This window comes from Embiotoca jacksoni, unplaced genomic scaffold, assembly GCF_022577435.1.
Source record: "Embiotoca jacksoni isolate LCO1_2020_lvr unplaced genomic scaffold, fEmbJac1.0.p SCAF_15, whole genome shotgun sequence".
NCBI classification, from domain to species: domain Eukaryota; kingdom Metazoa; phylum Chordata; class Actinopteri; family Embiotocidae; genus Embiotoca; species Embiotoca jacksoni.
In genome coordinates, this window is record NW_027185285.1 from 10,400,339 (window position 1) to 10,417,767 (window position 17,429).

The 17,429-nt window shown below is 42.8% G+C and overlaps 1 protein-coding gene across 5 annotated transcripts in view; it reads right to left on the bottom strand.

Moving 5' to 3' along the window:
* The window catches only part of LOC138198199 (glutamate receptor ionotropic, NMDA 2B-like), a 133,559-nt gene that overhangs the window by 15,296 nt on the left and 100,834 nt on the right, over positions 1–17,429 (bottom strand). For all 5 annotated transcript variants that reach the window (XM_069149473.1, XM_069149472.1, XM_069149471.1 and 2 more), the window contains 7 exons: positions 16,009–16,217; positions 15,391–15,562; positions 10,593–10,746; positions 9,230–9,355; positions 5,432–5,661; positions 5,152–5,312; positions 4,250–4,437 (listed from right to left, as the gene is read on the bottom strand). In XM_069149473.1, coding sequence (XP_069005574.1) covers positions 4,250–4,437; positions 5,152–5,312; positions 5,432–5,661; positions 9,230–9,355; positions 10,593–10,746; positions 15,391–15,562; positions 16,009–16,217 — 1,240 coding nt within the window. The remainder of the gene's footprint in view (positions 1–4,249; positions 4,438–5,151; positions 5,313–5,431; positions 5,662–9,229; positions 9,356–10,592; positions 10,747–15,390; positions 15,563–16,008; positions 16,218–17,429) is intronic.

Genomic DNA, 17,429 nt, shown 5'->3' on the forward strand with positions numbered 1-17,429 from the left:
TCTAATAAAGTACACTTTGGAGTCAAAAGTCTTTAAAAATACATTTTAAAACTTAGGTAGAAGTTACTGTTTTATCATTGATGCCTGGTATCTCTGAAATGATGCAACAGGTTTTTCATTGGTTTCAAGATCAAAAAGGTCATCAAACTAAAGTGAATGAGGTGAAAACTTTTAAAAAGAAAAAATTGCAACCAAAATTGCAGTTTCATTTCCAGGACAGCTGTGATATATATTTTTGCTCTGGCCTGCGTCAAACTAACCAGACTCTTTTCCAGCCTCGGTATCAGGCCACTGGGCTCTCCGCGTGAGTCTGATCGCTTTCTAGGCCACCAGGAGGGGAGTGGATGGTGAGGCGTGGCAAAGTGACATTGAAATCCTGAGAGGGACGAGACAGGGCCGCTTGGTTCCTGTATTAAAGCTGTTGCAGAGGCAGAGGGGGACGTTACTGCAAGCCGACCCATATTCATACCCACACGCATGCATATGTGCAAGCGGACACACAAATTAGTCTGATAAAAGTTTGAAAGATTATTCAATTACATTTGTAATTAACCTAACTGATGATCGATAAGTATCTTGACAATACTCTTACTGAAGTAGGCTGATAAAAATAAAACCTGTCATAAATAATCACAATCTCTACACAGCTCTCTTTCATTATCTCTCACACACACACACACACACACACACACACACACACACACACACACACACACACACACACACGTGCATGCGCGCGTGCACCCCTCGCTTTCACAAATAGGCACTCTCATTTTCAGAGGGCTGACCCATATTCACACGTGTGCACAAACACACACACACACATACGTGCACACACAAACCCGCACACTCACGCGCACACAGTGTTGAAATACACCAGGAGCTATACTGGCATCCCTAACTGGGACGCACTATCATGGGCCCCGGAGGGCCCTTGGTTCAGGATGCTCACAACATGGTGGACCATGCCCAAATAAACTAGCTACAACACACACACACACACACACACACACACTAAACTTCCATTACATTTCCAATTCCGAACCGAGCTGTATATCAAAACAGGACATTGTGAAATTAGTACGTTAAAGTCGATAAGCAAGCAGACATTGTCTGTGACATTTTGATTTGTTTATGATGAAGAATTTTTGCTTGAAAACCATAAAGCATACACTGTACAGCTTTAGGACCACATTTAATTTCGTTCCCTGCTCGAATGGAGACTTATTAATGCTCCGGCTGGGGCTGAAGTGAAGCGCATTTCAAAAAGAACAAACCCTGGAGAGCTTGGACAGTCTCCCATTAAAGGCAAGCATGATCATAAAGCACAGGGATCCCCACAGTGGAGCTAAATCTCAAGTTATAGTCCGAGTAGCAGTGTTTTACCTTTCCTGCCTGTGCTTGATGTACTGTATGTGAGAGGGGAATTACTGTTGCAGAGCCAATTAGCCAATTAGCCACAAAATCCTTGGAAAGCTACGATTGTCTCCTCACTCTCCCAGTTCTTGTGCTGAGCAGAGGGAAGGGGTTGAAATCCAAAATCGTATTGTCTAAGAAACCTAAGTTAGAGGAAGGGATTCTGAACATCATTCATAAAAAAATATAGTATTTCACACTGATGCAGTCCAGGCTGTAAGTATTTAAACAGTTACACACTTCTACTTTAGCATATTCAATCAGAAATAAAGGCTGCAATAAGTGCAAAGCCTCAGCTCTAATTTGATCAAGATCAAGACACGACTTGACATGACCCGATCCCTCAGAAGATTTACTACAAGATGCAAACTCCTGGTAAACCGAGAGAGAGAGAGAGAGAGAGAGAGAGAGAGAGAGAGAGAGAAAAAAAAAAGGCAGTTTACAAAAGAATACAAAAAGAAAACAGCAGTTGTGGAAGAAATGGACTGATGAAATCGACCTCTATTAAAATGATGGAAGGACAAAAGCATGGCGCTCATGACCCAGAGCACCACCTCATCTGTCAAACATGGTGCTGTCTCTGTTATGGTTTGGGCATGCATGGCTGCTTGTGGAACTGACACACTGACGTTTATTGATTTCACTGCTGATGGAAGCGGGAGGATGAATGCAGAGGTATTTAGGAGGATTCTTCGCGCTCTGGCTCAGCCAAATGCATCGAAACCCGTCGGATGACATTTTATCATTCAACGAGGCAACGATCCTCGACACGCAGCCAGAGCAACCAAAGAGCTTTTCAGGGTGAGGAGGTGGAATATCCTCGACTGGCCGAGTAAATCACCTGATCTCAATCCAACTGAGCTGCAGCCCACTTTCTGCGGACCAGACTAAAAGCAGATACAGTCATGTCTGTGTGTCCAAGACTTGAGGCAGTCAATAACTGTTTTATATTTTCTACAAAATATTAAAAAAGAGGATTTTGTTTGACTTCTTGTGTCGATCTGATTTCTGGGCACTATTGGTTAACTAACAGGCCCCGACAGTTCTTTTCATTTCAAATTGAATGTGCTGAAGCGCAGACGGAAGTACAAAAAAATGTATAACTGTATTGGACTGTGTACATAAGCAAGGTTCGTAGCCTCTATTATGTGTTCCTGCAGCTCAGCACGTGGCAGTTCATAGATTATTGAAGGGCAAATCAAGGGCCTCGAATTAGCTCTTAAAGGAGAATTCTGGTTTGTTACAAATGAGATCTTATTTTAAAAGGTTTGGTTCTTCTTCCTGCTAGTAATGATAACATTATATTTACCAAGTTAATTGTGGATATTAGAGAATGCTGAAGCAATTCTAAAAACAATTGTCAATTGTGGCAACACACCAGGCAGACTGTCTGTTTATCTGTCGGTTTCGCGATTTGCTGGTTCAACTTTGATGTACCATCAGCATCGACTGCCGCACACGGGCTTCCTGTTCAGTGACAGATTATAACCATCGATTCATCCTACTTTTGCCGTTCCAAATGTACTTATGTTCTAAGACTTACTATATTTTGATTGCGTAAGTGCGTTCACACTGTCAAGTACAGAAACATGCAGTGCACTGTAAGTACCCGGATGGTGCACTCATAGTGGTCTACAAATTGAGTGTGAAACGATGAACATTTTCACCCTAAACGGTTGCCATTGGGGCAGTGTAGCGGAAAAGGAGGGACCAACGGCCTAAATGATTATATGCCAACTGGTCTGGCTGAGGAAACTGCAGCTGTTGCAGAACACCACACAATAGTGTTTACTTTCCACAAAGTACCACCATACTATCCTGGCACGTTTGCTGAGCCACTCTGAAGGGCAGACCGATCAGTGACAAGTGTCAATGGTTAAACATCTTTTCCCCGCCCCGCCCCGCCCCTCCTTCACTCTGATTGGATAGCGGGTGACTGTGACGAAGGCAGCGTTAACATTTTTCAACTCTCTGTTACCGGAAAAAAACACAGAACGTTCAGCGTCCAGTGTAGAATAAACGCTCTGCACCTCGTCAAGCTGCTGGTATTTAAAAACATATTTTTTGGTGTCAGGAAACAACCCTTCGGTGGAGTGTTGGGTGGTTTCGACACATTTTGATTGGTTCAAATTAACCTGAGGTCTACGCCCGGAAGGTTGAAACGACTGCAATGAATCCCTATTGAGCGTGGCTCATAAATTCTCAATGTGAATTTGCGTCTGGTAATTCTGGGCTACCACCGTACTGCTGTTAGACAGAAGCCATCAGTATGTTTATTGTGTGCGTGGGTATGAAAGCACATTCATTTCTGGATAAAATAATTAAAGCCAGCAGATATGTTGGCAGGTGATGCATTCAAATGCGACAGTTATTTTCAGTAAGTGTAGAGCAGCAGTGTGCAGTTAAAGACAACATAACCCTGTAGAAATTCAAGCACTACACAAGTCGGTGAACAAACACGTAAGAGTACTTTACCTTTACGTGAGCGTACTCAGGGAGTACACCATATGAAACGCAGACTTTGTTTTGGCAGTGTTGCCATGATTTAAGCAGTTAATTTAGTGAGCATCATGTTATCATAACCGACGAGTCATTAAAAGTTGGACTTGTGCTTACATTTTTTTGCTTCAAGGTCAGTGAGAAGTCATGATCCGTTGCAATAGCTGGTAAAATGAAGTCTTATCTCACTGACTATCTGATGCATTTTTCAGTAATTATACAACTAATCACATCCACACAGCTGTATGCATGATGGAGGCTCTGTTCCCTGAGTGCATTCAACTGTGCGGTATCCATGAATAAAACAGTGGAGGAAAACAGCTCGCTCCCTCACCGTCTCCAAAGAGCTGCAGGATGGCCAGGTCCACATGTCTCTTCCAGAGCGACTCCTTCTGGATGGCGATGCCATAACCCGTGGTGGCAAAGATGTAGCCGCTGCCAATGGTCACCAGCTTACAGCCCTCGTCCCTTCCGGCCATGTAGTTTAGCACGGCCGCATCATAAATGAAAGCATCAAGTTTTCTAAAAAAGAAAAAGGAGAGGGGGAGACAGAGAGAGAGAGAGAGAGAGAGAGATAGGTTACAATTAATTAGCACTCAGGAGTCAGACATCACAGCTACAACATTCCAATTAACCTGCTAAATAGCACTAAGCTGCTGATAAGTGTAATAGACTTCCACTTGGTTTGCCAAAGGCTGGAGCTGGCACACAGACTGGTGAACAGGCACACTTGATGAAAACAGAAGAGGGGGAGTGGAACGTATTACTGGAGTTATTCAGCTCCAATATGTTATCATGAAGTAAAATATCAAAAAGGGACTGATCATTTTTTAACAACTTTTCTCTGAACTTGCAGTTTCTATTACAATATACAGTGTGACTAACATGTAATGATTTTCAAGGTGGTTGTTTACCTGCTCTGTCCTGGTTTGGATTTACAAATACAAATAAAATAAAAGTCAACTAAAAATCTAATTGGAAAACACCAACAATGAGCAGCTTTCAATGTAATAACGTTTACATGTCAGAAGCAAATACATAAACCTCGACCAAAATACACTGTTCAAGATATATTCTAGTATGTACAAATATACATATACTCAATCAGGGGCTTCTGTAGGTTTTGAATGTGATATATGTGATCATGTTAATGTCGCTCTGGAAATGCTTTTTGCTTGGTTTTACATCGGTTTTAAAGTGGAACTAAATTAACCACTTGACCGTGCAGGTCCTCACCCGGCTTTGAGACTCTGCAGAGCTTCGTTGACGTTTCTCTGATGGAACTTTGTCATGTAGCCGTGCATTTCTGGATAGTTGTTCCTAATGTTTCTCTCTGTACTCCCGTTGGGGACGGTGCCGAACCGAAATGGAGGCGAAAAGTCGTTGGGACTCTGGAACTAAAACATAGATGACAGAGCAGAGAGAGGCATGTAAAAATCTGCCACATCTACTTTACAAATTAAGGGTAAAGATGAGAGAAAGTGGCAAAACAGATAACAGAAAGCTTTCACCTTACCTTTTTGTCTGAGAGACCAGTTACCTGGTCCACATATTCCTCCTGGATCATGAAAGCAGCCAGGTTGGCAGTGTAGGAGGCCAAGAAGATCACAGCAAAGAAGGCCCACACCGACACCATGATCTTACTGGTGGTACCCTTGGGGTTCTGGACCGGCACAGAGTTGTTGAAGACCAGACCCCACAGCAGCCAGATGGCCTTACCAATGGTGAAGGACGGACCATGAGGCTCTGAAAGAAACACAGTCCCGGTTAAAGACAGTGGGACAAATCGGCTTCGGCTCCCAAACTTGTTGGGGCACTTAGACTTCCTTTACTAGTCATTCTTCAGCTCTGCAGTGAATTTATTTAGTAGAACAAAACGGAATGTCCTCTTTGATTCCTGTACTGATTTAAATAAGCTTTAAGAAGTCAGCATACTGATATATTATCGTGAAACATACTTCATCTGGCAGCTATCCAGTTTTAACTTATTATTCTATAGCCATGGTGGGTGCATGTTAGTTTTCTGTCAGTTGGTCAACTGTTCCTCTACCCTAATCTAAACTAATAAGACTGTATGTGAAAGTGGACGTAGCTACTGGTTCTGACAAATTTGGCCGATGTGGAAGGGTGCAAAGCCACAGACGGCCACTAGGGGTTGGCCCCAAAAAGGGTCTGGCTCCATAGACTCCCATTCAACTTCTCTCATGAAATATGAAGTCAATAAATTTGTTCTACAAGTCATAATGGTGTCACTCCTTCTCAGTAGTTTTCTGGCAGTCCATATGAAAATAATTCCATCATTAATTAGAATATAGGCCTAAAAAAAGCTGTGTTTTTGGGTGGTTGTATCTTTGATTGTCCACAGGTTCCCAATCAGATCGAGTCAGATCCGGCGCTCGCTCCCCCCAGCTCGTCCAAATATGGTCAAACGTTCGAGGGTTCACAAACTAATGGTGATGTCATTGTTGGTTGCTGTTTGGTCTAAACTGAAACATCTCAACGACTCTTAGAAGACTTGGCTTGACATCTGAAACACGATTTTTCCTCTCTGGACAAATTCTAATTAATATGTTTACAGACATGTCAAGTACTTTGGTTTATGACCAAAACTATTGACACTCCGATCACTTTGTGTATTTAACAACGTGTTAGTATGCTAACATGCAAAATTTTAACAATGCATATGATAAGCATTAATCCTGCTAAACAGCAGTATGTTAGCTTAGTCTTTTTGAGGAAGTTGCCTTTCTCGTGTTAGCACTTATTACAACCTCAGCACAGCTATGGACTCTTAATCTTGTTGTTTTATGTCACTAACATAAGCGATATGCATACATTATATATATCACAACAGTAAATGTAAGTCATACATTCTTAGTTTTTTGTGATTCCTTAGAAACTGTTCATCTTTGAGCTGCAGACTGATGTATTCCGGCCATTATGATGTGATTAGCGGTTCATAATGTTTGTGTGGGTAAGTGTGAGTGTGTGAAAGAGTCTGTGTGTGTGTAAGCATGTGGGTGTGTATTGTTGTGCGGAGCTTTTGTTCATGGACAAACCGGCTTTATCTTGCCAAATCTCTCTTTGTGAACTCTGCGAGAAAGTTGGTTAAATGAATCGGGTGAAAGATTTTACAAATCTGCAGTCAAGCCATTGATACGTTTTTTGCATGAAATCCTTTGACTCCAAACTTCGATCTGCACTCTTCATGATACCAAACTCCCACAGCACTACGAGCAGATAAAACAAGGAGGCACACAGAAGAGAACAGCGCTTTAGGGAGGAGTACATGTTCTCCAGAAGATGATGAAGGATGAGAGGAATGAAAAAAAGATAACCATTGTCTATATATAGCCACATCAGAGATAGAGTTGTGGGAGACATTGATTTTTGTTTTCAGCTGGGGAGATCTAAGACAAAACTATCCCCTCGCTGTCAGAGCTGACACATGGTTTTGACAATTATGGAAATGAATGCAAATGACTTGTCCGGTGTGAAGTAAGCAGCACTGCAGGTTTGTTGAACCTGGGCATCGAAACACACCTGTAAGTGATAAAAGTGCAGGGTGGTGGTGAAAGAGGAGGGGGAGGAGGAGGAGCAGGAGGAAGATGAGAGGAGAGGAGAGGAGAAGAGAGGAGAGGAGAGGAGAGGAGAGGAGAGGAGAGGAGAGGAGAGGAGAGGAGAGGAGAGGAGAGGAGAGGAGAATGAAGTCATTGGGTCAGTGAGGACGGCTGGTCTATGTGTGGAGGCGGCCCGCAGTGTGTTTGTGAATGTCTGTGTCTCTATCAGTCTTTGTGCGTGGCGGAAAAAAAAACAACTGTACAACATGATCCACACTTGTATTGTTACAGATACAAAGTTTTACCTGCAAAGCATCTGTATACTACTCATCAAACACTTGTATTATCCTCCACCACATTCTCTGCATACTTTAGATCCCATTTTGTAAATGTTACCAGCAAAGATGATGTATTTTATGCTTTCATCCCTCCGACAGTGTTGAAACGTTTTGGTGAGACTGACCTTCGCTTAATTTTGATCCATTAATAGATTTGTATTTCTATGTCAAAACTATTGCACTGTTTATTTTATGCCAAAGGTCTCACATCCATGACTTTTAAGATGGCTGCTAAACATCCTCTTATTCAGATGCTTTAAAAAAATTAAAATAAATAAGAAACCCTGAAAATGTCAGAAAGCCAAACATGCAACAGACAATTGAATGCAGGGATGTGCTGGTCCTGGAGTGTGCACGAACATTTATCAATTCAGTTATAAATCAGTGCTAATGGTGAGGAGTAGACTGTGAAAAAGATGGCACAAAAAAAAAAAATTACAAACTCACATTTCAGGTCTTTGCTATGGTTTACATGTGTCTTACATATGTGATTTTTGGACCTGACATCACTACAACATCATCATGAAGAAAAACCCTGTGCACAACTTTAAATGGACTTCTTGCCTGGGTTACTGTATGTGTGGGGCCAAACAAAGCAAAGATTTTGACCAGTTAGTTATATTTGCAATATTTAAAAAGCCATGCGCCTAAACATTTTCAATATTTTACCAAGATGATGATCTGATGACCATGAACCAAGAGCTTTCAGTTGCTTGTGTTTATAAGAATTTTGTTGGCAGCAAGCAGCAAGCAGCAGTGACGTCACCCATCAGTTTGCGAGCGGCCATTCTGAAACCTCGAGTTCATTATTTTGACCGTCGCCATTTTGCTATTTTGGAGCCAGAAGTGACCATATTTGGACGAGCTGGGAAGGATGCGAGCGGTGGATCTGACTCAACCTCTGAGGACACCACGCCCCGCCCATCTATAGCGGAAACCTGACTGTACCACAGACCTGTCAACAGACTAGCCCCCAAACATATAGTTTTTTAGAGACTTAATATCTAAATAATGATGGGATTATTTTCAGATAGACCACAAGAAAATGAACAAGAAAGAGTGATTTTAGTAAATGACACCATTATGGCTAGTGGAAAGTTTTGGAGCCAACCCAACTGACCTCACCCAGAAATCATGTCCACATTCATATCCAGTCTATGGTTGGCAATTTGTACATACATTATTTGTAAACGTTTTGTTGTCATTATCATGTAATAAATAAATTCCTACAAACAGGATTTGGTACAGCAAATTATTTGTATGACTTGACAAAGTCCCCCCCCCACACACACACACACACACCCAACAGGTACTAAGCCTGTGTTTATGTGTGTTTATGTGTGTGTGTATGTGTGTGTGTGTGTGTATGTGTGTGTGTGTGTGTGTGTGTGTGTGTGTGTGTGTTGAGCCTCCCACCTCTGCCGTCAGCCAGACAGCGGTTGTAGCCCACAGGGCTGAAGTACTCGAATATAAACACAGCCATTGCTGACACCAGCAGCAGCATCACGAACATCATCACCCACACATCCGCGCTGAAGGGCTCTGGAGGGCGAGAGAGGGAAGAGAGAGGGAAGAGAGGAGGGGAGAGGGAAAGATGAAGGAAGACATGGGATTGAGGGAGGGAGCATGGACGGACGGAGATAAGGATAGGAGAAGAGAGTGGAGGGAAAAAAAAGGGTTGTAAGGAGGCAGAAGACAGGGAGGAGACGAGGGACATATCGGAAGAGAGGGAAGGACGAGGGAAAAAGAGCGAGGGCGGCAGAGAGAAAGAGAAAATGAAGCAAGAGAGGAGAGGGCAAGAGAGATATGCAAATGTGGTGTACCAGATTGAGAAGAGGAAGGAAGCATCAGAGAAATTGAGTAGGAGTGGGAAATATAAGAGGACAAAGAGACAGAGAGCGAAAAGAGAAAAAATAAACAGTTAGCCCTATTATCATGCACTCCAGTGTACCTCCTCATTGTGCAAATGCATTGAAACTTGGCTCTCATCACTTGGTGTGCACACTAAATCAGTTTTACTTCAACTTTTAAAGGTGGGAAAATGGATGTGAGGCTAAAGTGACCTGATGAAGATCCATCTAACAATCTCAGACTGTCGAGGGAACTGACGTAAATCTAACAAAAGCAAACCTTATTACAGAGAATCTTTTAAACCAATCAAGTGTCTTTGAGTTAAACGAAATCAAACTGGCTAAAGTAGGGTTTTGTATATTTTGCGACATTGAGGAGAAAAGTTACTGGTGGAAAAAGGCGTGGCCATCTCCAAGTGAAGCAGTTCAATTTAGCATATGTGTAGTTATAAGGATTTAAAAGTGCAATTTACCTTTATTAAAAAAAAAATACCCTATGGTGGACATGGATAATTTTTTACTCCTGTAAAACTAGGCATTTTTACACCGTGAATGGTTTCAGCTATAGAACCACTGTTTTGCTAAATCTGGCAGAATCACCACAATAACTAGACCTGTAAGCAGGTATAGGACAATCTGCAAGTCAGAAATAAAACCCTGCATCTCTGGGCAAACAGGAAGATGAGACCATTAAACACGGCTTAAACAGCTTGTGTATTATCTGATGTTTTTTTTTCCCCCCACCAATAAACTGTATAAAAAATTACAACCTTGCAAGTATCAGCAGTGGTACTGCATTTATGTCTTATGATATTCTCCTGCATACAGTGTTCCACAACATGTAGACATTTTTTTCCCTCAGGCTCTTCCTTCGACTCATCTCTGCCAACTTCCTACATCTTTCAACAGCTGACTACTGCGCTCCTCACCTAAGAAGGCCGACGGCGAAACGGTGCCGTTACTACGGGAGACCATGACGCTGATGCCCGTCTCAATGAAGGGCACGGAAAAGTCGATGACCTCCGACCTCTCCTCGTTGATGGTCAAGGAGCCGACAGCCATGTGGGCATTTTTTAACACCACCTAGTCAGACAGGTGGAAAACAGACAGACAAAGAGGATCCATTATCCACTGGCAACTGACACCCAGCCATCTGCCACTGAAGCTGCGAGGTAATGAATGGAGAGCACTTTAAAGGAAAACGTGTCCTAAAACTTCAACTTCTCCCTGAGGGGGAATGTCTCCTGTGCTGCAGCAACAAAAACATTCAATGAACAAATTCAATCAACACTGTTAAGAATAGCTCACAGTCATAAAACAGCATAAAAATAGATCATCACAGCCATTGGTTTATTTGATTGTGCAGTCTTTGGAAATATGGGTGATTCTTCTTTCAGCAGTTCAATATGGACAAAGATGGACAACCTTTTTCTTTTGTGATGAATTCACACGTCAAACTATCTAACTATCATAAGTATTCTCACACAGGAGCATCAACCTATCACATTGTGCATTTCTGCTATTGTGACATCCTGAGGTTCAGCTGTGGAGAATATTCAATCATTTGAACCCCGAACCCCAAATATTCCCAAACCAAAGTCTCTCTAAAATTGGCTGCCTGTATAATGACTGACTGTTGTGCGCTACGATACATCACGTTCAAGCATCTTTCTGTCAGTTTAAAAAAAAAAAAAGGAGCATGTTTACAACAGGATTGAAGCTTTTCTTCTACCATGGAATCATGTCTGTATAACATTAGCCGGTCCAGACCCACTTTTGTATGTCTGGATAAAATTCAGACTTCTGAACATGTGAGTCTGAGTTAGTCCACAGATGTCCAAGATGGGTTCAATATCATTCTGGCTCCACAGTGGATGTCATTTGAACATCGGCAAAGACGTTAAACTTTTGTGTCTGTGCTCGGTGGGCAGTGGAGCCAATTTGAAAAAAGATACTTTTACCATTTTCTTCTGAAAAATGAGCTGCCGTGAATCTATGCAAACATTTTTTTAAAACTGGCGCAAATTCAAATTGCTGCCGGTATCAATAGTTTTGATACAAAATATTCGCCTGGAAGTATTTTGTATTTTCTTGTCATTTATTCATCACGCCCGCGGTGTGTAGAAACCTTACGTTTTTAATGTTTTATTTGGGCAAAGTGCAAACACTTTCCCAATGCATCTCCAGCATTATTTCTGCTCACTGAATGAAAGAATAAATGTGACTGAGCCTCTCAGCAGACCGCAGGAGACGCAAATAAACCCACTCCTCAGCCAGTCACAATGCAGTTCATCAAGTCAAACTTTGTTCTAAGTAAAAACGAAAGTTTGTGCTGCTATCACAGCTCCTCTTGTTGTCTCCATCATCATGTATAAAGCATGCTGCAGGTGCAGGCAGTCTCCCTCTGTTAGCTGTCACAAGGTATTTTGGAAAGTGAAGGAAATCATATCTGATATAACAGCAGATGGGACAGGATCAGAGAAAGTGGATAACATCAAAAAAAAAAAAAAAAAAGTGGGCAAAGAATAAGCATGAGCAGAGAAACATAAAAAGTGAAGCAGAGAAACGTATGGAGATGTTAGAGACAAAGATAGAGCACAGCGGGTGGAGACAGGAGGCCAACACACTTTCCACACACAGCGCTCAGAGTGGACACTCGTGATGCTCACCAGGGGACGGAGAGAGGGAGAAAGACAGAGAGAGGGAGGAGGAAAGTGGGTTACCACAGTGGGTCATGGCTGCTTGAAATAGCCGCCCCATTGCCTTCCTCTACCTGCCTCCCTCCCCTCAGTACCTCTGCACAGGTAGTATATTTAGCCTCAAAATTCCACAGGCCTACAGCACAGTGGTAAAGTGGGACGAGCCTGTCTCTCTCAGTTAATAAGGTGTGTGTGAGTGTGTGAGTCAAAGCTCCACAATGTGCTTCAGGAAAAAGACAGAGAGAAAAGAGAGAAAGAAAGAGAAGTGAGCGAACCTTTGTTCCCTGCCAGTGAAGTGGACCTTTGCAGAAGGCATTACACATCTACTTTGCACATTCTCTGCAATTTTTCAAAGTAGTCGGGTTGTGTTTGTAACTTTTCAATCTTGTTTATTCTGTCAGCATATAGGCGGCTGTGCGTGTTCACTTGTGTGTGTGTGTGTGTGTGTGTGTGTGTGCCTAAATGTGCGCACTTCTCCCTGGGGAAGCCAACGAGTCCATCCAGCAGTGTACTCACTTCCTCTCTCTGCTCGCTCTCTCCATCTCCCTCCTACGACTTGTTCTCTCCGTGTTATGAAAGTGACCCATGTGGGTGTTGCTGAGAATGAGTGAGCGAGGAGCTGCGTTTTGTGTGTGTTTATGTGTCTTGGTCGGTATGTGTGTGTGTGTGTGTGTGTGTGTGTGTGTGTGTGTGTGTGTGTGTGTACGCCAGTCTCTTTATGTGACTCTGCTAGCGAGGCCAAATTCATGTAATCAAGTCTATTGCCTCTAATATTTTAGATTAGGAGTATCAGGGGCAGCACAAGTCAATGCAGCCCATGAAATCTGACACTGACTGCTAGAATCGAGTTAGGACAAAATGTAGGTCTTCTCAAGCCTTCATCGATTTCCTTTCTTTTCTTTTCTTTTTTCCTTTTGATCTTTTGTCTTTCAGAGACGTGGCAAATTGTGTAAAGGCCCTCAGCGATCTCTGTGGGTGTTCGGGAGTGTGCTGAGACACGTCCTGGTGTGTGTGTGTGTGTGTGTGTGTGTGTGTGTGTGTGTGTGTGTGTGTGTGTGTGTGTCCGTCCGTCCAGATCTGGGTCCATTAAGGGTGCGAGGTGTACTGTAGCTTTGGCCGTGTTCCAATCGGAGAAGGACACAGGTCGGTTTTGTTAGGTTCAGCAGATATGGTAGAGTTATGCTGAGGTGTGTGTGAGGAGGAAATTGACCTTACAAGTGCTCCTTCTCGGTGCACATATAGAAACAATCCGGGTGTGTACGCTCCCCTGTGTCCACGTAACTGCATTCACGTATGTAGGCTCTCGTTTCTGTGATCATTCACGCATAAGTATCCCTTGCCTGCATGTGTCTGTGTGTGTGGGAGAGTGGGAGATGATGCCCCCCCCCGCCCTCCTTCTAATGACCATTCATCTGTGGAGGTGAGAAGAAGATGGCACATTACGGCTTTTAGTCAGGGTGATAGAGTTTATTACAGGTGACCACACTTATGCCCACTAAAGACACTGGCAGGAAGACTATAATGGCTTTATGTAAGAGATTAAATGGGTCTGTTTAATGTAAATTCAACAGCAAAAGTTTGACTGTGGGGAGAAATAAATGGACACGCAATCTTGTCTGACTTCTGAAGGTTGTTCAAACTTCTGCGTCCCCCACACGGAGCGACGGAGCGTGTTTCCAACTTGTGACCTTAGGAATACTATTGATCTGTTTCCTTTTCCTTCATTAACAAATGGCCAAAGTCAAACAACAGAAGTGCAGGTTGCTCTTATAGGTTGAAGTATGAGAACTGACAATGACCTTACCGTGGGACCAATGTCGATTACGAAATGTTTAGAGCCCAAAGTGAATTGTTGCAGCAGACTGAGCTGTACGCACCCTGGGGCGAGGCGCTTAACCCATCTTACACAAGCATTAGGCCTGTTGGGCGGAGGGGTTGACCCGGAAAAGGAAAGCTCATAATTCAAGGTACGAAAACGCACTTAAAAAGAGGAAATTAACCCTCAAGGAAGTTTCCGGGTAAGTTTAATCTTTCACAGTTCACTGGGCTGAAAGGGTTGAACACGGACTATAACTTTGTCTCCTCTTTGATCTTCACCGTGGCAGTAATTCCCAGCATCTTGACGTGTTAAATTCTCAGCAGGTTAAATCAAACATTATCTCACAGAATGCACGGAGATGATAATTTACATTTTATTTGGAGGTTAAGAGCTCACAGCTTTGACTATGCGAGTGTAAACTCAAAGGAGCACCTATCGGATGCAAGATTTTATTTTATTTTATTTGCGGATGATGCAGATGTATTGTATAGTGGTAAGAATTTCTTTGGCAGTCATGTAACAATTTTACGAAGCAAACTTATGATAAGTGACACTGAACCTGAAAGGGTGTCTGATTTTTTTTTCAAGGAAAAACTACATTTAAATCATGTCACATAAAATATGTGAAAATCTGTTGCAATACTGTATAACATCTGATTTCCAAATCTGCACAAAGCGTAAAAGAAACAAATGTTCTCCACATTGTTGTTTTTTCCTGCACAGTTTGTTGTTGGTGTAATTATCTACAGACCTAAATACACCCCTGCACCGAGCACGACACCTCTGTGCACTGAAACCTGTTTTGTAATTGGAGCATTTACTGTTCTAACCTCAACCAGACATTTCCCGGTCGCTCTCCTTTCCTTACCTGACACGCTGCCAAATATGCTCGTGTCTTTATACGCCGACACTGACAGCCCAAATGTCTTAACACCACCTTTAAACAGCAGTAACATCAATAGAAATGTGAATTAGCGGCAATTTTCATTTGCAAGCTCTGCCAACAAATTACATCTGCGATTGTCACATAATTTATACAGGTTGAGAAGCACAAAGAGGCTTTTACTTGTTGACCTGTGAAATGTGGCAGCTCCACACTGAACATTGTTAATGGTGAGACACACTGGCGATATCTCCTCTGAAAACTTTTAGTCTTATACAGCATGTAAGTTACACACATAAAAACACACTGAGGCGTTATGTCCTCACCTCTCCCACCATGCCGTTCCAGGTTCCATTGATCTTCTTGCCGTGTTTGCCATTAGTGACCAGGTAAAGGTCGTAGGTAAACTTGACTGACTTGGCAATCTTCTTCAGGATGTCGATGCAGAAGCCCTTACAGCACCGCTTGATGTAGATCCCTGAATCTTTCGTCTGATTACTGCATAGACAGACACATAGATCATTATTTAATCGCAAATGAACATCTGTCTGAATTGGCATGAAATGTTAATTGTAAATGTGATTTACTGTTTTATGACACCGTCACTCTCACACCAGTGAAGTGTGAAGCGATTCTACCTCGGGCTCTGCGAAGCTGCCGTGGGAACTTAACATCATTCACAAGCAAAATTTAGGCGGTTGCCAGGGTTTTTTTCCTTCTCATTTTTACTTTGCTGAGTTGCACACTGGCCGAATCGGTGAGCTACTGTGGCAGATGGGCAGAAAGTTTATCTGTAACAATCTTTTCACACTGATTTCACTACTTACTCAATGGGAAGTTGTTTTTGTCTTGTCATGCATTCTTAAATCTTGATTCTCAGGCATTTTAACATGCATTCATTCACTCCATATACTGACTCGGTACATCTGAGATTTGAGTCTCACAGTGTTTTGATTTGTTTCCGGCAGGGTACGGTGTTCCTCATGCAGGTCCCACTGAGCGGATCCACGTCTTCCACAATGACGAACGGAGCCTCCTCCAATGTCACAATGGACAGGTGGTCATCCTCGATGTTTGCTGGCCCCCCATATAGTTCATAGCGAGGCCACACATGGTACTTCATGGACAGGGAACGGTTCTCCCATTTACCCACCTGCAGAGACCGTAGAACGCAGAAAACAAAAGACATTCAGATTGCCTTAAATAATCATACACTGATTAACTGCAATCACAGAAACTCCTCATTTCTATTCAAATTCTTTTGTGATTCCGTCTGGAAGCACCTAAAATATTGAAATTAACAACAATAACTGTAGCTCTGCACGTGCAAACAATTTTGACAGATATCGCCAAAGAGCATTATACTGTAGAGTTTGTATACTTGTTACGTTTTTATAGTCTCACTTCCTGTTTTCAGTATTTTATTGTGATTAGGAGAGGAGAGGAGAGGAGAGGAGAGAGGACTGAGACCCGGAGTGGAGAATGAGAGCAAGGTTAAACTGAAGGACGGGACTGAATCAGAGTAACGAGCAGAATTCAGATCAAGGGGAGAGGATGGGCAGAGAAATACAGGGATGGAGAGATTAAATGAAGAAAAAGAGATATGAAACACAGACACTTTTTTCCAGAGAGAAAAGGAGTGTTTAAAGTGAGCGAGTGGGTGTCTATGTGACAGGAAATGAAAGCCAGAGATGGAGCTCATTCAAATGCAAAACGCTGGCTCTTCTATAGAGGAGTGACCAGCTGTATGTCTGGAGAGCCCTCTAGCCCTTGTGGCTCTACTCCACTGAATAAGCCCCATCAATTAGTCAAGCTCCCCCAGTTGCCACTCGCATAAAACCATACCTGGAGACTTTGCACCGTGACCTTCTCCTCTACATGTGCCCAGTAGGCCACTTTCATCAAGGGAAAGATGTGGGCGGAAGTGGAAATGGATCATCAGCTAATTGGACACAGTATAATGGGAGATAGGGCAGGACAGGGAGCTGTGGTGTGAGTGTGCAAAAGTCAGGTTTGCACACTCGTTAAATATGTAAATGTGCTCAAACACATTGCACTCCCGGGAACACAAACTTGGCAAGGCTGCCCAGAGTGGACAAGCTGAGGCTGTGTATCCCTCGGGCACAATGCAGCCTTTCTCTACTTGGACAAAAAAAAAAGGATGAGCAGGAGTAGACTGAGATGGAGGGACGGACAGGTGGAGAAAAAGGAACATGGGTTGGAAAAAAAACGGGTTAAAATCAGCCTAGAGGACAATAAATGGGACTGGACACTACAGAGTTGTCACACTACTTCAAAGGTGCGGCGTAAGGATGGTTGTAGGAGCTGGAACTCATTAGGATCCGAGAAAAGTGGTTCAGCTGGA